Raw genomic sequence first — 23,645 nt, 5'->3', positions numbered from 1 at the left:
GTTTAGACACAACGCAATGTAAACACATCAGTACGCGCACGTCTACAAATCCATTGAGCGTCGCGTGCTGTTCGCGAACCTGACTTGACACGAATGGGAAATCATGACGAAGGTTATGCATTTTTCGCTAGAATGGTGACTCGGTCTTTTTTCCGCCCGACCACGACCACGTGTTTTTAAATCGAGCGTTCATGTCCACGTCTCACTCGATTGTGTCCTTAACAGCATTCATAAATCGATGAAAGCAAAGAAGACCAATAAACCAATTTAAAACAGTATAGCGAAATCACGAACTGACAATCAAACTACCGAGATAAACTACCACCTGAAAAACGATCAAGAGACTACCAGCTATAACATACGTACATTAGGACTAACATGTGTACATTTAAGATAATTTTTAAGTTCACAGTTGTTTTTTTTATTTTTTTTTTTGTAGATTTATAAGCAGTTAAAATTTTCTGTATAAAAGCTTCTCGTGGATTTAAGCGGATAACCATGAAACGGTCACATTTCTAGAACAATGGTACAATAACAGTGATTAAATGCTTTTGTGTAAATTACATTGGCGTTTGAATAACATGGCCAAAACATTATCTGATCCACTCTTTCCTTTTACCTACACAGCTATGTATTTTTTTTAAGTACACGAGGTTAACAAGTTACATTGAATAGTATGAGCAAAACTATGTTACGACACATCAGTACCTCCACAAATTCGAGTGTTATACGCAAGCGTTAAAACAAAAATATCGGTTCGACTTGTACCAAGATGGGTTCCCATACGATTTGAAAACACCCAGTTAGTTGTCGTCAAACTCCGGGAGTATGTTCTCATACAAATACTGTTTCGAACTCGGTAACAGACGCATGTAGATCTGTTAAGAAATAAACAAAACTTCAACACTCTTAGGAATAGTAAGGATATACGAAACTAAGCCGTCGCCAACAGTTCGTCTATTTTGTTAAACTATCTGCTCCAACTTGGGGTCGTTGCTTGAAACCACCACCGAGTTTATTTTTTTTGTAATTCTGCATTTATTGTCAATGGCGGCAAGAGTTTCTTTCAAACATTAAATTTGTTGTTAAAAAAGTGCGTTTTCGGAATGTCTATAAAGACTAATCAAGACCTGTTTTTCGATCATAAAATGAAACAATAAGAACACCAACCTTGATCAGCTAAAATGTATAATGGGGTTGGTACTAGTTAAAACTTGTATAGTTTACTTGTCAAAACAGCTTACAAAACACTTAGGCCTACTATACATCCAGTTAAGTGTCAACAATTGTGATGAGGGTTTATAATTTTTATGTAATTTCCAATGTCTTCAGTCAGGTAGGCAATTAAGTTAATCATAACACGGCACGCTTTCTTCGGAGACGTGTTTTTAGTTTCAGCATCAATTTTGAACTCGTGCACAGTTAGTTATAGGGCCTGCATCTAATGTTTTAGTCTTACCTGATCCTCCTTGCTGTCGGCCATTGTTTTCAGGACAGAGACAAGTTTCTTGAAGGATGGTCGATCATCCGGATCCTCCTGCCAGCACTGGAGCATCACATCGTAACTGTTTTAATAAGCAGATCAACCAAAACTCTTAAAAGAAAACCCCTGGCCACAATGCGAATCTTGTTTATACCGAACAAATGCTGAACCACTTCTATACGACTGATGGTATAAAGTTATTGTCCCAAAGGAACATCTCTTTCCCATCATTGTAATGATTATGTAATGTGACAGAGCAATGGTATTAAAAAAAAAAAAAAAAAAAAAAAAAAAACCTTACCAGTTTCAGTGCGCATGGTATTTCTTCAATTTCTTGCTCTAAACACCAAGCTTATAATGGTAAGCATGGCGTATTTTTTAGCGAATCGTATTGAGCTCTCTGTAATCCTGTTTATAGATTATCTTTGCCCTAAAACAAGTTTTCATGATCGAATACACTAACAAATTGTTGATGTTACACTTAGTCTCATCTTATGATTTGCTTAAACTGGTACATATGATTTAGCTCTTCCCCCTATCATGTATTCTTTTTTAACAATTATCTTACATTTTGCCATCGGAGTTGTCTGGTTTAGGCATACGGTATCCATTCTCCAGCCTTGATGTCAGGAATGGAGTCTTGATACCAGGGTACGGTGTCCCGCCTGTAATTACACATTGATCAGAATGTTGTAAAACAAAAAACATCAATTGGGCCATTACTAAAACAAAATCGTTTTGAAACAGTTATCTTACCGAGTGTGGCAATTTCCCAGAGCAGGATTCCGAAGGACCACCTAGTGCGTAGAACAAACATTTATAGGTTAAATTAGTCACTTGGTTCAGTAAACGTTTCCAGTAAAATTTACCAAAACCAATAGTTATAACAATCGCACTTATGTTTGTACTGGAATCGATAAGTTTGCACAATTTATTTTGTACTTTGAGTTTGCAAAGTTCACTTACACATCACTCTTCGAGGTGTACGTCTGGTGAGTCAGTGATTCCAGAGAGAGCCAGCGAGTAGGGACACGAGTCTACAAAGACAGTAAAGTTTACACAGATGGAAACCTCTGGCATTTAATAATACATAATTTTTGAGGTCTGAAATAAAACAATTGAAATATGTCTTTACAGCCAGTTCGTTCAAAAATGACGGACAACTTTAAGAACACGTCTTAGAAGAATTTCGTTTTGCATTTGAGAGGAGACATGTGATAACATTTTGAACAGTTCGATAGCCACTTGGTTTGTAAAGTGTATAGTCTTTGTATATAAATTAAAAGCTTATAAATGTTAGTACCTTGGATGTCTGCACGTAAACGTCTTCTCCACGTGACAAACCGAAGTCAGAAACCTTGGCAACCAGATTATCATCAAGGAGAATGTTCCTTGCAGCCAAATCACGATGTATCACCTGTATATTAAAATGAAATATAAGGAAAAATGAAAATGAAAGCTATTTTGTCTTACGTGCAGTACGTTATTTCAAGTGCGTAAACCAATAATAACAATATTACGAGACATTCAAAGAGCACACATAAAAATAAAAAACGAAATCAAAGCATAAAGCGTTGTTACATGAAAAACATTCAATCAACTGAGCCCCTTAAGGTCCGATGAAATTCAGATGAGATTAAGATTGGCGAGTAAAAGGTGTAATAAAGTTCAAATAAGTATTATTTACTTTATTCAGAGAATACATGTATTACTTTATTTTTATTTTTTTTTTAACGACATTGTCCATAAGTAGCTGATAAATAAGATAATTAACCCAATGGTCTAATCGTAACATATTGCCAAGTAAAAGTTAAATTATTACAGAAGTAGTCTGATGATTGTTGTGAAGAAGTAATATCACGACTTGAATACCCTTTTTTTAAGATGAACATATTATACTTGCCCCGGAAGCAGCGAGGTGTTGCATTCCTTTAGCCACATCCAGAGCAAACTGGAGCAGCTTCTGAGGAGACAGCGATGCTTGACCATCATCCTCCATGGATCGAGCCTTCCTCAGGTAGCAACGGAGGTCACCGTTGGATAAGTACTCCATAGCTACGTACAATATACCTTGAAACAATAATATTTAAAACAAAATGAAAATCCAAATGTTTTATTTATTTAAACGCTTAATGAAAGGCAGGTAAGGAACTTTCCCATTGTTTGTCAAACTTCACGAAGTTAAAACAGTCGCTGTAAAAATGCAGGGTATTTTTAAAATGGCTTTCAAGAGATTAGGGGAACCCACCCCGCCCCTAAAAGGGAGCCTTCAATTGCATAAACGTGACGTCATGTCGGTAACCCGAGCCGTCGGGCCCCCTGGCTGTGTGCATATAGAGACGTGTGCACTGTGTGGCCTGGTACCTAGGCGCGTGTGGTTAGGGACCAGACTCTTTTTGCCGACGATATGTTTGATTTCCCGACGTGCCGTCGATGGTAGGGGGCGGTAACAATCAACAAAAGGGGGGCATGACTTAGTCGCTAATTACGCAAGTCAGATATGTCGGGAATAAACAAAACACATTTGATTGATGTTCAATACAAGAAATAAATGACTACAAGCAAAATTAACTGTTTTATTTGAATTCACTGCAGCATCCCTTTAAACACACATTTAAGCATGAGTTCTGTAGAGCTTACCCACCTTTTCACATGTTTAACCCATGTTAAGCATTTGTGTGTGTTTGAATCAAAGACACCATGTTAACAGGTGTCAAAATGCTAAACATGTTTAAAAAGTGGGTACGTTTGTGTTTAAACTCTTAACACTGTTTTAGAGTGTAATTTCAAAATGAGTGTAGAGTAGAACATCATTAACGATGCATCATTTACCTTCATGTTGACAAGCTCCTAGAATCTTGACGAGATTTGGATGACTGCCGTGAAGAGTCATGGTTTTCAGTTCTTCTAAGAAATTTTCTCTGTCGGCTGAAGGTGCATTTTCTGAAACAATTTCAAATCCATGTCAAAGAAAAAAGCATTAGTGATGATATCTCGCCAATAAATTGGTTTTCGTAAAAGTATAGATGCGTACTGTCACTTCAAACACTCACCAGCTTGAAAACCATTGTGTACGCAAGCCCAAACAAACAATAGGAGAACAAAAAACTATTCACTAACGAGATTTAAGTGTATAAATGCTATAACATTGCCACTAGGAAAGGGAGTACTTGCAGATACATATTTTGTTTTTTCATTTCATGTTAAGCTGCTTTCAAAATCACGTAAAACCTGCTAATCTTTGTTTAAGAGAGTCACCATGGGAATTGAACTAAGGACATACCTTTGAGCTTTTTGATAGCAGCCTTGGACAGATCTCCGTTAACCGTCACACCGCCATAATGGACTTCACCAAAGTGTCCCTTCCCAAGTACTTTATTTCCTACCATCAAATCATCCCACAAGACACTCCATGGATTAGCCCATGTTGGCAAACCAACATCTTCGTATGTAGGTTGTGATTCTGGTGCTGGTGCTGGTGATGGTGATGGTGATGGTGATGGTGATGGTGGTGGTGCTGGGAGAGCATCTCTTCGTGCAGATGGACCGGGGCCCACAGGTTCATAAACTGACTCTTGTACCAGTGAAACTTCTTTTAGGATTAGTGCACTGCTGGGTTTCTCCTCTCGTGGTTCGGCATTCTCATAAGAAACCTGTTGTGAAGCAGTATAGCAAATTAAAAATATATAGAAACTGGTTACTGTATAATATTTAATGTATTTAAATTATATTCTGAGCCAGAAAACAAAATGTCTGGTGATTATGTGTTGGAAGGAGTTTGTTTGGGAAACGTTTCGGCAGGCGTGTAGTAGCCTAGCGTGATGTTTTCTCTATTTAGTTGTGTCTTTTGAATCGTACCTGAAAATGCAACTTTTTACTCACGAGTTCCTGGTCAGCATTTAACCCCTGAAGCTGCAAAGGATTTAGTCTTCTTCGTTTACGACGTCTTCGGGTGTAACCGATTACACCAACTACAATCACAACAGCAGCAATGACGACACAGATAACGATAATCAGAAGACTGCTCAGTCTAGTGATAGGCTTCTGAGTTAATGCGTTCACTACAGAAGAGAAAGAAGATGCAGTTATTTAATGGTCGTTTGTGAGTGTTCTTGTGCGATGACATGTGTACATGCATCTTCATGACCCAAACGTATACACTGATCAGGGTATACGTTTGGGTAAACGGTATCAAATAATGACCCTGTTGCCTTGATGTAGATATTACATATTAAGTATCCACGGGAAAAGTATATAAACTTACTGTGTGGCAATGTTACAGATAATGAGACGTTGCTCCATCCTCCAAGTCCAAAATGTGTTTCAGCACGTATCTAAAGAGGACCAAACCATAAACAATTCAATGACATTGACATTTCAAAAGTATTGTAAAACAATGCCTTTGGTTAACTTGGCACCATACCTGGAATGAATAGGTTAAACCATTTTCACATGTTGGTTATCTCTCTCGTTTGAAGGTCAGTCTGCTGATGACATTGACTGTTTATTAACCATAGCAGTTTGAACACCCTTTTGGGAGCATTTTTTTTAATTCTTTCTCTGATGCAGCATTGCCTGTGGTTTACTTGGCACCATACCTGGAATGAATAACTGACATTTCCTTCCAGGTTCGTGATCTCTCTTGTTTGAAGGTCAGTCTGTTGATTATCTTTGACTCTAACTATCTCAGCCGATGATGAGTTTCCAGATCCTGTTCTCCAGTAGCGGATCTCGTAATTGATGCTATCGCCTTGAGATGGACGAAGCCACGACACGGTGATGCGGTCGCTTCTGATTACTGGGAAAGTCACGTTGCTTGGAGGTGTAGGAACTTTGTAAAGGAACAAATTGGATAAATAATAAATAAAAAAATAAAATAAAAAATACAATGATTAAAAAATATACATGCATGCTTCGTACGCCAGCCTACTAGTGTCAGGTATGAATTAGTGTTGGGCATATTATACGAAAATATACAGTGAGGAAAGTTTCCGCTGCATTTTTATTTTAGTTGGTGAACGTTTTTTCAAATTTATTGTTTTTATTGTTGATGTATTTATTAAATTGTTTTACTTCATCAGTAACGCCTTGTATGTATACATAACGAATTGATTTAGTCTTGAAGAGTTTTATTATAGATCTTTATTCAAAACAAACGGCATTAGCGTGTAACCTTTGGGCACAGTAGTGACTGTTGAGATGTCACTCCATGGACCGTGTCCAACACTTGTCTCAGCTCGGATCTGAAAGAGAATTACAATGTATATTTAAATGTCAAAGAAGGATAATACTACTTGTATTTTGTGGATTAAAATATCGATACATTTTTCTCTCCCCTTTGTCCCCGTTAATACCACTATCGTTACAGCCCTTCCAGACCTAGCCTAATTGTGGTCACTAAATGACTGTTGTTGTGTAGAGTCAACACATTATTGTTTACGCTTGGTAATTGTATTATCACTTGGTGTATCTCAATAAATGCATACAATAACAAAACTGCCAAAATTTAAACCAATATTGGTCGTCGAAGTTGCGAGAGAATAATTCCAGAAAAAAAACCCTAGTCGCACAATAATTTTGCTACTATCAAAAGCTCTCCATTGCTCGTTACCAAGTACGTTGCTATGCTAACAATTATTTTGAGTAATTTACCAATATTGTCCAGTGCCTTTAATTGTTTCACGTTTATTTATATTCCTTTTTTTTTGATATGCATTTAATTGTGGAATAAATTGCACTGATTATCTGTTCCTCCTGATAATAACAACCAAGGGCTCATCAAGAAGATGTAAGCCTACTGGCATCGGGCGGTATGTCAAAAAAAATTGGGTTAAAATGTCATCTTCTGAGGTAAATTATTCACTATACAGGGTTCAATATGTCACGGCAAGAAACTTTATCGAGACAACTTAAATCATGCCCCCCAAAAAATAACCAGCTTTGCGAGAGCCCCTCTCAATAAATGGTTTGAAGTTATTACGAAGTCCTAAAGAACCAACCCTTTCATTCTGAAAACGGGGATGGAAAATGAAGAAAGAAAATAATACTTGCAACTTAAGTGCAAGAAAATAGAATCATCGCAGGAAAGCTTCGGTAATGATTACGATGACACCGTTGGATGTAATGTAAATACCTGTATTGAGTAACTAGTACTCTTGTCCAGGGCCATAATCGTTTTCGTCTGGTACCGACTAGCAAGCTGCTTTGTGATTCGTATTGTATCTCCCAATGTCTGGTTACCTGACCCTGTCTTCCAATAGCGGATCTCGTAGCTAATGATGATGCCATGAGGAGGACTAGGAGCGTTCCACGCTACGGTGATCCTGTCGCTCCTCGTAACTGGAAAAGTTACTTTGCTTGGGGGCGGAGGAACTGAAATAATATGTTAACAACACTTCCAGTACTTCTATACTAAAACAAAACACACACTATAATAATATGTGAGAGAAATATCCAAGCAAACATGAAGTACACCAGGATGGTTCAACTATTAAGACAGAGCCACCATCGTTTTGTAACTAAATAGTGTTTGTGTGTTTCTTGGGGTCAGGTATGTTGGGGGAACTCATGTTGTTCACATTCAGCTGAAAGTCACCTGCAAGTGGTATTTTGTCAAAATAAAGCTTTTGTTACTATAATATGTGTTTTGATGAGTGGAATATGAATAAACAATTAACTAAGGTTTTACAAAATTAGTTTCCATGTTATTTACAAATTTGAAAATAAGCCCGACCCGAGAGCGCGCTGTTTGTGACGTAAATCGAGGCGCAGTGACAACACAACATAGTGACGCTTCGCGCAAGCTAAAAACATGCCCTCAAAATTGAAACAATACATGTTTTTTTTCATGTTAGGCAAATGCTCTTTTAGGTTCGTTACGTCTTTCAGGTACCTTCTTCGACTACCCAACTAGCTGGACAAATTATTGGGATGGCGTTATGTTTTAGAAAATAACCTTTATCTTAATGTCAAAATGTGTAGTGTATTCCGGATTCTTGAAGCACGACGGCTCGAAGTATCTGCTGCACAGCACTGGAAAAGACGTCGGACCGGACCACTTTACAAACTGACCCCAGCTTTAGTTGTTTTGCTGCATCCAGCAGCAATACACCGGGTCGACATTGCCGGAAAAAATGCAAGAAAAAAACTTTTTTCGAAACGTACAAACTCACGACTAAGACTTGAATGTACTTGCACGTACGTGTGTTCGATGTTCGATGTTCGATCGAGGCAAAGTCTGCCTCGATTGACGTCACAAAAGGGGTAGGCGGAGTCACCCCCACACAACTTTATTTATTTGTTTTCAACATATAATAAGTCGTTAAAACAATTACTAAAAACAATTATTTTGTTGTTCAGGAACATACTCTAATGTTTGAAAACAAATATGTATTTCCAGGTGGCTTGAATGTTTGGGAAGGGGCAGTCGGGTGAGATGTTATTTGTTGTTACATCTACTCTTATAAGAGAAAACATAGTAATCTATGTATAAAAGTTGTATTATACATGTTGGTGACTGAAACTAGTAAAACAATCATTGTCTTGATGTAGTGCATTATAGGCGTGTAGACATTAAACGATATTACACTACTTACTTCCTTCTTCTGTTTGAGTCGTATATGAAGCAACTGGTCCTGAACCAAACTGATTCTCTGCAGATACTGACAGTGTGTACGACGTGAAGGGAACTAGACCAGTGAACTCTACCCCCGTACTAGAGGTTGTATCTTCCTCGAATACTCCTTTTTCACTGTCAATGAGTCTGCAATGATGCTGGGTTATGATTCCGTTACGCTGACCACACGCTGGTTGTTTCCATGAGAATGCTATGGTTTGGTTGGTAATATCAGTAGATTCCACATCTCTTGGAGGACCGGAAGGTGCTAAAATTGGGAACAATTTTTTACACAAACAAACAAACGATGGTCTGTTTACTAAGTGTCGTGATTGTATACATACAGCAGTGCATCAACGATTTCATCCTTCAGTCAGAACGACATTTGAGTTTACCAACAATACATTCAAGTAAACATTGAACATGTTCAATTCATTTGTTATAATTTATTTACACACTATACCATTACCAATTTCCTCCCTTGATCAATGAAGATGATAATAAGAAAAAACAAAATATTTATAATGCGCAAACTCCAGGGTCACGTGCCCTATGCATACCTTTGCATCCATTTTGCTATTTTGTTTTGACTAACAATTGCAATCCTTCAATAAAGGAAAGCGATTTGTTTTATTGGTAAAAGCTCCATTAACCCACATCTTGACTTTAATCAAGGCGTACAAACCAGTTTTAATATACCTACCAGTGTCGTTGGTGATGACCATCGCTGATTCTTTTCCCCCTGCTCCTGCACTATTAGAAGGCGTGACGTACACGATGTATGTAGAGTGAGGGTATAATCCAGCTATGGTTGTTGGTGACTGGGAGCCATCGAGCCACTGCTCACGATTCTGGGAAACTTCACTGTCACACTGGTCCCTTTAAATATGACAATTATTTTAAAGGATTTATTCCTAGTACAACAACTAAAGGAAAATTGTTATAAAGGATATCACACCATCGGTTATTTTGTGCGAAAAAACACATAAATCTGAGTGGCTGGCATTAATCTGAAATATCGTTCCTGCGCCTGTTTAGAGTGTTTGCGTCTGCGATTACCGAGATAAAAGAACAGTGACGAGTTTAAGCTATTGGACGGACATTACTATTATTAACAGGTTCATATTTAACTGTATTTTTTTTAGATTTGGTTATTTTTCAAATTTACAGCTTAAAATTGTCATTATGATCTGTAAATTGCTCTCGAAACAGGATTTTAAAGCAACAAATTTTTGTTTTACCATTTTTTCCTCCAAGTCGTGAAAAATATGCTGTAAAATTTACGACTCAATCTAATTTTGCTATGCTAACGTTTTCAAAATGGATAAATCACACGTATTTGTTGCATTATATCACACTCATTGTCGTGTTTTAGTTTCAAGGGATACAACCATCTATCCCTTCCTCTTTTTCGGTTGGTTGTGAGCAGCAAAGGATAAACAAATTTATCCCTTCCACTTTTCAGCTTGATTTGAGCACCAAAGGATAAACACATCTATCCCCTCCTCTTTTTGGCTAAGTTTGTGCACCCGATATTGACTTTGTTCTCCCAAATATATTTTATGGAGAAAAAAACAGCATAATTTCAACACTTTGAAAACATCTTCAAGAAAAGTTGCTATATATTACCAACAAAAGTACAAAACTAATTTTTTTTTATTGAATTGTGAACCTGTTTATTTTTGGTTATTTGTCAAGTTCATACCTTAAAATTTTCATTATGGTCTGAGAATTGCTCTCGAAACAAGATTTTAAAGCAATAAGTTTTTGTTTTACCATTTTATCCTCCAACTCGTGAAAAACATGCTGTAGATTTTACGAATCAATCTAATGTTGCTATGCTAACGTTTTAAAACTAGATAAATTCCACTTATTTGTTACAATATATCGCACATTTTGACGTATTTGAGTTTCAAGGGGTAAACAAATCTACACCTCCTTTTTCTTGGTTGGTTTTGAGCAGCAAAGGATAAACAAATCTATACCTTCCGCTTTTCAGCTTGATTTGAGCAACAAAGGATAAACAAATCTATACCTTCCGCTTTTCAGCTTGATTTGAGTTTCAAGGGATAAACAAATCTACACCTCCTTTTTCTTGCTAAGTTTGTGCACCCGATACTGAATTTGTTCTCCCAAAAATATTTTATGGGGAAAAACAGCATAATTTCAACACTTTGAAAACATCTTCAAGAAAATTTGCTATTTATTACCGAAAAAGGCAAAAAATAAAAAATCGTAGTTAATTCTGAACCTGTTTATTATACTAACTTACACATTCAAACAGTGGTCGGCTGACCATCGCTTCAATATGATACATCATTTCATTTCTTTTTTAAGTGAAGAACCGATATCACATGATATTTGAAAAAAATGTACTCTCATTCAAGTTATAGTATTTTTTTAAGGTTTTATATGTCTGTAGATGTTTTCTAATTAATGACTTTATCGGTGGATAAGATCAAGATCTGAGATGAAACAAACAATTGCATAGTTATACTAAACAGTTTATATTATACGAAATACTTAACCCTAGGGAACCCAAGGAAAACTGGCAATGAAAAAAAAATTATTTTAAGGTACAAATCAAGTAGTTAGGGTGTCAATGTTTTTTTTTTCAATTTGACCTCATTTGACCATAGTTACGGAATGTGACACATATGTCACATTGGGTGATTGAGTGCACACATTTTGAAAAACCTTAGCTGTATGTTACAAGGGTACTATTTACAAACAGTTTACAATCAATGTTGCTCATTATGTTATCACACGCGCGCTCACGGAAATACGAAAAAATATAGCGGAATTGCGTCACATATCGAACTCTACCTTTGGCCTCGTTGGATATGGGACGCAGACGCGCTAGATTTTGTTCATATTCCATGAGAGCGCGTGTGTTATAACGCATTTATCTTCAAGCACACTTGGCGTGTGACATAGAACACACAATACGCAGGTAGTGATATGGGCGCGTGCATAGACCGTATTGAATAACCGCTTCTCCGCTATTCGAAAGTCGCCATTTTGTACGGCAAACCATATGCGCGTCCAAACGCACACATCAATGAAGCACGCAGCATGCAACATTCCTGGCTTTGTTTCTACGCAACTTGCGCGCAAACGCGCACAGACGTCATGTTGTAGGTCAGATATATGTACGGTGACGTCATATTCAATACGGTCTTTATCACCATTCCATTCTGCAAATCTGATTGGAGGATAAGCGCGTACTTGAAGATAACAATAATTATAAGGTATCACACAAACGCGATTTACGCAAAAGTACATTAGCGCAATACGCAGAGTTAGAAAAGCGCAATATCGTAATACTCAAGGTGTGATATGGTCTGTTTGACATTTATAGGTCCAAAATCGCCTAATTTGGAATAAGTCCTGCGTTACACTTGAGAGCGTACAAGTTAGAACGCACCCAATCGCAAAACTCATTGCACGGTTGGTTACTGATTTGCCACACAGACGCTATTTTAGGCATGTATTTCATGCCCAATGTAGCCCAATGTGACACCGGTGTACATAATTAGTAAATCACCCATATCTATAGAAATAAAAGTTATTTTCCCGTAATCTTTTTTCTACATAATCTCTCCTATATACTGATCATTATTATATGTACTAATTATTGCATTGTAACATAATTTCTGGAGAAAAAAAACGTCAAAATGTCAAGTATATCGTGCAAGTAGGTATGGCTTCTTCGTCAACCTTCAAGAGGTCATGACCTGGTCAAAAATTTATATATCCGTAAAAAAGGGGGGCTATTATGTGACACAGAGTTCACTTTGGGCTTTGGTGGGTGTTTTGATGAGGGTTTGTTAATTTTTCAATTTTTTAATGTTTTTTTTTAAAATGTGACACCGGTGTCACATGGGGCTCCTCAGGGTTAAGCATTGAATTTGCCTGCTATTTGGTGATTATAAAACACGTACCTGTTCGTGAGTTGATATTCTACTGTGTATTTAGAGACCGGACAGTTGTTGGCGTTGGGGTTCTGCCAAACAACATGGATCTGAGTTGCGTCTGAGGTTGGGTTTGCCCGTAGCATGGTCACTCGTCCTGGAGCTAGTTTATAAAGACAGATGTGATGTTGTTATTCGTTTCTTTAAGTTTGTTTGTCCAATATTGCATCCCTGAGAGCAAAATGAAGCAGCGAATTAACCCAGCCATTTAAAGCAATTTCCAATATTATTGAAATAATCAAGCAGCTCTAGGCCTACTTGTCGTCCTTCTTCTTGGTGCTTTTATAAGAACAATAATATGCAACTTATTTTGTAGTCAAAACTCGACATGCAGCCCACAAAGGTACTTTACTTCTTGGTAAGCACGTGTCTCGGACATTCTCCCCCGCGAAGCTGTGTTTGTAATGCGTTTTTACCGTCAGACTAATGTTGGTAAACAGTTCCATGTTATGTACATACCGACAGTATATGTGGTCTCTTCCTGCTCAAATGATGTGCCTTCGCTTGTCCCGAGTGTAGTTACAGCGATGGTGTAGGATGTACATGGAGACAAGTTGACAAACCGTACAGACGTTCCCCTTACATCCACACTCTGTGTATGTTGGGCGTGTCCAGTTACGTATCCAGTTAGATGCAACTCAGCTCTGTAACCAGCAATGTTGCCTCCTCTGCTACCACACGGGATGGGGTTCCAGGTGATGCTGATGCTACTGGCAGTCACTTCACGTTCATTAAACGTAGGCGCAGCTTGGGGGCCTCATGTAAATCATCAAATAATACAGTCGTTTATGGTTCATAGCAATCCCTTTTTTTATGTGGTTGTACTTAAAACATACCGATCTTAAAGCCATTATACACTTTCGGTAAACAGTATTGTCCAAGTCCCACACTTCGTGTATCACAACTTATATATAAAATAACAATCCTGTGGAAATTTAGGCTCAATCGGACATCGGAGTCGGGAGAAAATAACGGGAAAACCCACTCCTGTTTTCGCGCGTTTCGCCTTGTCATGACATGTGTTTATAACAAATCCGTAATTCTCGTTAACGAGAATTTATATTGTTTTACCGGTTTCTCAAAAAGTAAAGCATTTCATGGACTAATATTTCAAGAGAAGTCTTTCACCATTACCTTCTGTAAACCCTGTAAATTATTTGTAAATCTGTGAACTTTTTTTTTTTTCCTGTACCGAAAGGGTCCAATGGCTTTAAATAATGAGTGAGCTCAAATAATTGAAATGTTCAAAATGACCTTTGGGATGTAAACGCCTTGTTGTTGTTATCAATTCACAAGGGTCGTGATGCTCAACCAACTCACACGAATTGCTTTGAAATCAAGCGCCTGTCACATTTTGACGATGATACACTATAATCTGCATGGTCTAGATGGTGTGGCTGAAAGCACCAACATTTAATGTAAATTGCAATGCTCTAAAATAATTAAAGAGTATGCAGCAGTTAATTTGTTCCACTATCTGCAAAAGATAAATAATTACATCTTTTGCGCGTTTGTGTTGGACGTAAATCAAACAATTATAACACATGCATTTTGACAATTAATACTTACTTCTTTCACCTGTGATTTTTGATTTAGTTGTCGCTGTTCCGTCCCCAGCTTCATTTCGCGCGATAACACTGACCCTATATTTAGAGTGTGCTTTCAATCCTTCTATTAAGACTGAAGTATCGGAAGTGTTTAGTGATGAAATACCGGCATTGTCAACCTCCTGACATTGCTCCAGGTTGATGAGTTCATAGGTCACCAGGTAGCTAGAAGCGAGGCAAGGATTGCCAGAGTTGGTACCAGGTGCTGTCCATGATACTCGCAGTTGATCATGGCGTTTTCGACTGATAGTAAAGTCAGTAACAGCTTCTGGAGCTATGGAAATGCCATGCACGAAATAGTAGATTGCGATCAACGGTTAAGGGGAAATCAATATACTTACACGTTCATGATATCAAAAACACCACACAACAAGATTTAGTGAATAAAAACATTATTAACCAGAGGCCCGGTTTTATTGATATATATCTGTATTAAACATTAGTTGACAAAGTTGTCATAATTTGTTTTCTATTTTTTTTTTCTCGTAATTTGGGTGTGATCCCTGGCAACACGGCAGTTAACGGTCAATCCTTGGTTCAACCCCAAAAATCGAAAATTAAATTGATTACTATTTTGTTATCTGACCCATACGTACCGACTGACTCAGTTGTTTCCTGTTGGTTAAACGATGTCGTTCCGCCAGTACTAATAGTAGTGACATTGATTGTGTACGATGTGCATGGGGATAAGTTGTCAAACTGTGCATGCGTGTTTGGCACTTGAACAGGTTTACTGGCTTGGCTCTGTGGAGACAAGATCACGTTGTAACCAATAATACTACCTCCTCTACTGCCACATGGGATGGGGTTCCATGTGATGTAGATGCTACTAGATGTCACTCTACTGCTATTTAATGTGGGCGCAACGCCGAGACCTAATCGGGAGACAATGTTAACATATTTCAAGGGGGAGTCAGACAATCTGCAGATCTCTCAATAAAAATTACATTGACCTAATGCCTATCTCACTCCGAGGCTGACAGAATAGATATAATAAATGGTAGATCTATAAAGCATTGATGAATTTCACCTACTTCTTTCTGTTGTAATCGCTGATTTGGATTGCGTGGGTCCATCACCAGCTTCAATGCTCGATGTGACATTTATCCTGTATGTGGAGTATGGATGAAGACCATCGACAGTGATGGTTGTATCGGAAGTGTTCAGTGATGAAACACCGACATGGTCCACCTCCTGACATTGCTCCAGATTGATGAGTTCATAGGTCACAAAGTAGCCAGTAGCAAAGCACGGATTGTTGTGATTGACATCTCTGTTTTCCCAAAACACAACCAGTCTACCTTGGCTGTCAGCTTCGATTTGAACATTCTTGACACCCAAAGGTTCTGTATAAAATGCATATCATCAAAACTAAGGCACAATAACTTCCAAAGATCAAGATTTTCAAAAATCTATGAACACAAATTACATTATTATTAGCAACTAGGCCTGCTTACGAAACAAAAATTAAACATTTCTACGATTTGAATTCCCCTAAGTAATGATTCTTACAATTTTGTTGGTGGCATTGGGTGAATGGCAGACCTTGAGAAGTAAAAACTTGTCAAAACACTAGCATCACATTGCGGTAATTATGACACCACTTCACTACTTTGAACAACTAATACACAAACTTGATTGCAATAATGTAGACCCTCTCGCGCAAAACGAAACAACAGGTTGTTTGTTATAATATCATTTTCATAAAAAAATAAATAATAATTTGGACTGCGTGAATGCCTCAATAATATGGCTACCATGACGTTGAATATAATAATGAATTACTTTTTATTGCTGTACTTTGCCTAATCTTATTTGACCATGGTCCTTTTCCAATGCTGGTCGAGGCTCTCACTTGAATGATATATACAGTGCATGGCGTCAGGGAAGTCAAACTTATAAGTTCATTCACTGCTGTGTTAGAGCCGATGAAGTTGGTATCATCTTCTTTTCGATACCTGTACTCATACTCTGTTATATGTCCACCTGTTTTTCCACAGGGAAGCTCCCAGGCAAACTCGATGTAATCTTTAGATGTTGAAGCGACAGTTACAGTTGGTGCTTCTGGTCCTGTTTAGGAAAGCCACATTAAACAAAATATATAATTATTAAGAAAACACCTTCACAAATGGAGTTGTTTACAAATGTGTACAGTCTCCATAGGTCTACGAGGCTCACACAGTGGAAGAAAAGGCAAACTTTTATACTAACTTGATTGTTCTGTTGTCGCGGTACCGCTGACGGCTGTACTATATCCAACTTGATTTCTGGATGTAATATTCACCATGTATGTTGAGTATGCTTCAAGTCTGTCGATAGTGATTGAAGTGGACGTTGTATTCAATGTGTCAATACGTCTATTGACCATCAGACACTGCTCAAGGTTAATAAGATCATAGGTCACCATGTATCCATTGGCAAGGCAATGATTTGTGTTTCTTGCCTGCCAAGACACATTCAGATTACCATGGCCGTCTGGTTTGATATCCAATAACTTAATTGTCCGAGGGGCTGTACAAAAATAAATCACAACAATATTGCATAATTAAAAAAACAAAAAAACATAGTAAGTAAGCATGACTTCCAAAGATTAAGACAGATTTGACAAAGGTTTTGAAACCATCCCGAAAAGGTTTAACCCAGAACATGTGCATATGACTGAAAAAGAAGGCTATATTTTTGATGATTTGAGTTCTCTTTAAAAGCAGTGGACACTATTGGTAATTGCTCAAAATAATTATTATCCAAAAAACTTACTTGGTAACAAGCAATGGGGAGAGGTTAGAAGTATTGTAGTTTTAGAGAAAGGAGTAATTTTCCACGAATTTGATTTCGAGACCTCAGATTTAGAAGTTGAGGTCTCCAAATCAAGCATCAGAAAGCACACAACTTCGTGTGACAAGGGTGATTTTTTCTTTCATTATTGGCTCGCAACTTCGACAACCAATTGAGCCCAAGTTTTCACAGCTTTGTTATTTTAAGCATATATTGAGATACACCAAGTGAGAGCACTGGTCTTTGACAATCACAAATAGTGTCCATTAATTTCCCCAAGTATCCCTAAAAAAATTATTTGTTTAATAACAAGCATTAGTTTTGTCTCTTTTCACGGTGCAGAGATGGTATCGTCGTGACAACTATTCGTTAAATGCGAGTCATGTTTTTGGGGGCAAGTATTTACAGCATGACCCTTGCTTTTATTTGTATTATTATTATTACCTTGTTTGTTTGTTTCTTGCCAAGTCTCATTTGACCATGGACCTTTTCCAATGCTATTCCAAGCTCTCACTTGAAATATATATGAAGTACATGGTGTCAGGGAAGTAATCCTGATAAGTTTATTCGCTGTTGCGATAGGCTGGATGAAGTCTTTTTCATGTTCTGTTCGATACCTGTATTCGTACTCCGTTATATTACTTCCACCTTTACTTCCACAAGGAAGCTCACAGGCGACCTCGATGTAATCTGTAGATGTTGAGTTTACAATTACAATTGGTGCTTTTGGTCCTGTAAAAAAAAAAAATACAGTAATTAGGAAACAATTCCTTTACACAATGGAGTTGTATACAGACTTCAGTCTTCATGGGATTAATAAGAACAGCACAGTTGAAGAAGCAAAACATAACTCTCCTGGATATATCACACCAAATCTTAATACTAACTTGATGGTTTTGTTGTTATGGTACCAGTGATGAATGCACTTCCAACTTGATTTCTGGATGTAATATTCACCATGTATGTTGAGTATGCTTCAAGTCTGTCGATGGTGATTGAAGTGGACGTTGTATACAATGTGTCAATACGTCTATTGACCATTTGACACTGCTCTATGTGTATGAGGTCATAGGTCACCATGTAGTCAATGGCTGGACAAGGCTTGTCGGTAACAAAAGCAAGCCACGATAGCGACAGTTGAGTATCAGTGATGTCTAAGATGGTTACGTTTGTTACAGGATTGGGAACTTTAAGAAGAAACAGATACAAGAAAGAAAAAACTACAATTACCATCCCGACATTTCCATGCTAGTAAAACTTGTTTGTTTATCATTATTCATTAGTTGATTACGGACTTGAGTCACTGATGTAAATTGTAGAACTTTGTTAACTGCTCAACACAAATTTTGTATAATTCTAGCCGGAACTTGAATATAAAATGTTTGACGCCTCGTCCTCGTGTGTTGTCAGGTACCTTAATTATTCCCAAGCTTGCAAAACACAAGGTGATCTATAGTTACTTGTTCCTGAACATTACTTCTGACTTTTAGCACATTGAAAAAGAGGACAACGCAAGCCATTGTATCAGCGTGTTTCAATAAGTAGCTATGGTTAATTGGCACCTGAAACCAAATTAATAACACAAACATATTACTTTAACATTATGTAGAATTTGCTTCTTTTAATTACAATTTACCGTTTGATTTAGTTGTTAAGTAAGGTACCATACTGTAATTTCCGATGCCTTTACTCGTTTGTGCAGCTACTTCGAGTTGATATCTTGTGCAATGATTCAAGTTGAGGTTGACAGAAATACCCTCGATTTCAACAGGTTCCACTTCACTCCCACGTCCATCAAGGACCTTATATACGTAGTTCACAATACTGAAACCTTTTGCTGGGCAAATTACCGGTTCCCAAGATAATGTGTGAGTGAATGAATCATTAGCAGAATAAGAAGACACGCTGAAACGTTTCGGTTCCATATCGGGATCTGAAATGGAGACCAACGACGCATTGTCACTGCTCAATGAGCAAAAAGGAGCGAGATAGTAGCTAATAAAACAGAATGAACAGAATTAAAGGAATGCGTTGCCTTGGATTGGTCGAGTTGGTCTTTAAAAGGCGTTTTCAACCGTTTGTTATGATTTTAAAAGTAGAATGATAATGATCCACACAAGTATCACTCGAAATTGCGTGGTTTTCCTTTTACCTCGTCGACTAGCACGGTCGGCCATTTTTTTCTTCGCATAAATGGCCGACCGTTTTAGTTCGCGACGTATAATCAAAACCGTGCCATTTTGTTGATCATTATATTCTAGTTTTAAAACATCTTTCTAATCATACACATTTCATAACAAACGTTTTCAAACGCTTTTTATAGACCAACTCGTCCGATCCAAGGCAACGTGTTCCTTTAAAGCATGGGTACAAAAACTCACACGGACATTCTCGGAAAGGCACATGAACAACGCCTACCATATTAGTTTTGGGAAATAACATACCTTACCACTTTCACTTATAAGAATTTAATTTGCAATTTGAATATCTATTTATTTTAGTTAATTTTGAGCAAAATACGATTGTCTTATTGAACCACTAAGTTGAAGAGTTTAGTTGTAGTGAGAAAGCAGCATTGCTTATACTGGCAAATGAGATGAAAGCAACCTACCTAATGCTGTGCATGTTGTATTGCACGATCGTTTATTGTCAAAGTGAAGACATTGCTCTGTTGAAAAAAAAAAACAGGAACGCAGAACAGCTTGAAGGAAAGTATGTGTTTGGTAATCACTTAAACAAATAATGACGATACAAAACTTTGTCATAAACCTAGCCACAGCTTTCGATAGTGAAAATTATTGTTCACATTAATGTGGTTTAATGCAAACAGATTTGTATGCCAGAAATGAGAATCGAAGAATTGTTGTATTGTGAAAAGGCCTTATGTCTTTACCTTGACAGCTATTTCCTATGTATCCCGTTGCACAGTCTCCATGACATTCACCTGTTGTTCCATTGCACACAATCCCGTCGGCACAGTTACAAGTTTTTGTACAGTTGTTACCGAATTTGCCAGCAGTACATTGTACTGCAAAAACAGCAAGAGAGATGTGGTGGATATTAACATAACATATCAAATTCGGTACTTCTTAAATTACAACTTGAAAGCTGTAGTACTTACCTTGACAGTTAACTCCTTTGTATCCCGCTGCACAATCTCCATTACACCGACCCGTTGTTCCATCACATGACGCCCCTTCGGCACAGTGACATATCTGGGCACAGTTGGCACCGTATGTTCCATCATTACAATCTGAACCAGTTAAGAAAGAACCAGAGAGAAAGCGCTAAAACACTGAACATTTGACTCCCTAAGTCTTGGAATAAATAAGTAATAGTGCTATGATACGCCTGAGCACTATTTTATAAATCTAATCACTTTTTTGTCAATGAGTCTGTTGCACTGCTGCATTGGCTATCATGATACATCAACTATTTTATGAAAAGTAGTGTACACAGGACGAACTTTTTGTTGCCTATCGGGGATGCTCAACATTAAGTCGGTCTTGTTGTATATCAATGATAAAGTGTAAGTAAGTATTTGTTTACCATTATCTCATTTAAAGGTGAAATCCTTATTACACCTGCCTCAACAGGTAATAGACGCGCAACACGGGAAAGAGAAGGGTGTACTCAGCAGCGTGTATTTTTGTTTCATGGAAAGTCTTAGCAATTCAAAACATTGGTGTTTTTAGCCCAAGAACACCTTTAGTTTAGCCACGGCACATTCTTTGAAGATGCTTACTGACTGTATGAGTTAAAAGGAAGTGTACCTGTATTGCACTCAAGTCCCTGGTACCCAGCGGCACAGCTACAACCGTATGGATCTGGTAAACAGAACAGCATTCCTCTGCAGGTAGAATCAGTTGATGGCAATCCAACAGCATTGCAGCGAAGGCTCCCTTTTTGGCCAAAGGTGTTTGGTCCTTTTACTAAGTATAGTTCACATGAAATCAACTTCAATTATAATTACTGGTCGTATTACATTTATATGCACATGCTTGTATATTTGTTTGACACGAGCAGCACACGGTGTTCATTACGTCGAATCATTGTCACTCAAGAAATATCGGGTCAAATCCAATATCGAAAAAGCAACATTGATATTCGCTGTGCAGTCCTAGTTGAATGGAAATGTCCAATATCAAGTTAACTTTACTGTCATTGAAAAAGAAATACTTCACTGGCTCATCAGTAACATATAGCTGGCTACGTTACGGTTGTGTCAAGATCTTTAGTTTATGATATGCTTCTGCAATTACACTCGATAGTAAACTGACTTTGTGTTGTGTTTTGGGTTTGTTTCAAATCATCCGCTGTACAATATCGTCCTTTTTTTAAATACTTACTTCTTCCACAACGTTGACCACCAAATCCAGGTGGACAAATGCATTCACCACCAACGTCATCACAAACACCACCATTAAGACATCTCGGACACGTTGTGCTACAGACTGGTGGACTATATTTATTTTTCGGGCATCCTGTCACAGAAAAAAAAACATATCTGACAATACTTTTTGTACTCAGCAATGTTCAACATATTTAATGTCTCAAAAAAAAAAAACCCGCTTCCCTTTGAAAAATAAAGTAGTTTCACTTTGAATTTCATGGGACTTGTTTGACAGCGGTTCACATCAATTGCATAGCGCTTGGTTTTGGTCTGTTTGAGAGGAAAATGATTGCAAATACTCTTGTATGAACGTGAAGCAATGTTTAATCGAGATGATCCGGTTCAGATATAGTCACGGCAACTCGACGTGAGATCTAGACAATTGTATATAAAACCTAAACAGATCATTGCCATTTGATTGGATGAATGTCTGTACGTGATAGAAAGCATGTACAATTGCACGCTAGGTCATACACAGTACAATTTTCGTACGTGCATTTTTCTTCCTTTCACCGTACATTTTCCATACGATTGTTTTCCATTGCACGCTCGCCCGTCATCAATAACTTTGAGAAAGCATTCTTGTACAGAACATTACGTTATGGTTTGGTGTGTTTTCAAACAAATTGACAATTGTCAAGTTTATTTTTGTATGTGTTTTTTATTCGTGCAATAGTATGAAAATAAACTTAACACAAAAAACCCTGGCGAAAGCTACCCATAAAGAGGATGATTGATGTTTGTTAAAACCAGGTTGGCAATTTTGGCCACATCACCACTCTTGCCTTGACCAAAAGTTGTGCAAAAACATCGACAGTGCATGTAAAAGTGCAAAACAGTGATCTTAACATCTTAATTTGAAATGGGACTTCCAAGGTGAGCCATATCCCCAGTGGTATGGCTTGTAGTTTTGTTTTAAGTTATGATGGTGGACGACCCCATAAATTGAATACCTTTAATCATTCATTGGGTGAGTAAACTAAACAGAGAAGCTAAAACCTACAACGAATTGCCCAATAGACAAGAAAATCGTTCGGATTACCTCTAACGACTAGTCTCATTAGCGCTTGGTTTCCTTTAGCACGTTGATGCAGAAAGTGACACTCATAAATACCGTTGTCATTTGAACTGGCATTGGTTATGTCGAACTGCAGAGTGCCTGTTTTTATCACCTCGCCGCCATTTTTTCTCCATTTTATGTTAGAAATCTGATCGTCCTGTGTTTTTCTTGTAACTGTCAGACTGACATCGTCATGGAGGCTTACGGTACGGGTAACGAATGTGGGTGAAAGAGTTGCTGTGGAGGTAAAAAAATACACTAAGTGGCATGAAGCTGTATCACCTATAAATTTTAAAGTAACCTGGAAGTTGTATTTTTTTTAAATAAAGCCTTTGTCACTAAAATGTGTGTGTTTTATGAGAGGAATGTGAATAAACAGTTAACTAAAGGTTTAAAGTAATCGTTTTGATTGTATTTACAAATTTACGAGTAGGCCCCGACCCGAGAGGGCGCTGTTCGTGACGTAATTCAATTTGTACTACAGCCAAATCTCAACTCAGCCTTTGTGTTCTAAACACACAGTCCATCTGTAACAAGTATGACGATTTTGCTGATTTTGTTCTGCAAAAAGATCTGGACCTTGTTGCCGTTTCAGAAACATGGCTGAGACCAGACAACTTAACATGTCGTCAGTGTACCCCTGCTGGCTACTACTTTCATCACATCCCAAGACCTCACAAGACTGGTGGAGGAGTTGCAATACTGTACAGATCTACTTTATCTGTCTCTGTGAAAAGT

General features: G+C 37.7%; 1 protein-coding gene and 1 long non-coding RNA gene across 2 annotated transcripts; both read right to left on the bottom strand.

Annotated features, from left to right (window-relative positions):
• On the bottom strand, positions 1 to 22,995 carry LOC139946273 (uncharacterized). The gene is made up of 32 exons (XM_071943894.1): positions 22,890 to 22,995; positions 21,804 to 21,938; positions 21,228 to 21,386; positions 20,576 to 20,707; positions 20,348 to 20,482; positions 20,066 to 20,122; positions 19,091 to 19,387; positions 18,342 to 18,641; positions 17,899 to 18,186; positions 16,891 to 17,190; positions 16,465 to 16,749; positions 15,714 to 16,025; positions 15,276 to 15,554; positions 14,642 to 14,953; positions 13,532 to 13,828; positions 13,043 to 13,175; positions 9,802 to 9,977; positions 9,079 to 9,366; positions 7,617 to 7,855; positions 6,657 to 6,726; positions 6,082 to 6,314; positions 5,748 to 5,817; positions 5,366 to 5,544; positions 4,767 to 5,136; positions 4,316 to 4,426; positions 3,387 to 3,553; positions 2,787 to 2,900; positions 2,450 to 2,520; positions 2,240 to 2,280; positions 2,052 to 2,148; positions 1,460 to 1,565; positions 1 to 878 (listed from the first exon to the last, which is right to left on the bottom strand). The coding sequence occupies exons 1-32, from the start codon at positions 22,906 to 22,908 to the stop codon at positions 804 to 806; spliced, it is 5,847 nt and encodes a 1,948-aa protein (XP_071799995.1). The 5' UTR covers positions 22,909 to 22,995; the 3' UTR covers positions 1 to 803.
• Positions 10,969 to 11,348, bottom strand: LOC139945897 (uncharacterized). Its single transcript, XR_011787189.1, has 2 exons — positions 11,184 to 11,348; positions 10,969 to 11,033 (listed from the first exon to the last, which is right to left on the bottom strand). It is a non-coding gene; the product is annotated as an uncharacterized lncRNA (long non-coding RNA).
• Positions 22,996 to 23,645: the final 650 nt, after the last annotated feature.

The sequence above is a fragment of the Asterias amurensis genome, chromosome 13, assembly GCF_032118995.1.
Source record: "Asterias amurensis chromosome 13, ASM3211899v1".
NCBI lineage: Eukaryota > Metazoa > Echinodermata > Asteroidea > Forcipulatida > Asteriidae > Asterias > Asterias amurensis.
The sequence above is the reverse complement of the archived record's forward strand: the minus strand, read 5'-3'. Positions and strand labels throughout refer to the sequence as shown.

What these genes read in the sequence shown, in the direction of transcription:
- LOC139946273 (XM_071943894.1), bottom strand. An exon ending in GAATATCAACTCACGAACAG is followed by an intron (nt 9,978 to 13,042) that starts GTACGTGTTTTA and finishes TCATATTTAAAG; the next exon opens with GGACCAGTGTGACAGTGAAG. An exon ending in TTTACGTGCAGACATCCAAG is followed by an intron (nt 2,521 to 2,786) that starts GTACTAACATTT and finishes CTGTCTTTGTAG; the next exon opens with ACTCGTGTCCCTACTCGCTG.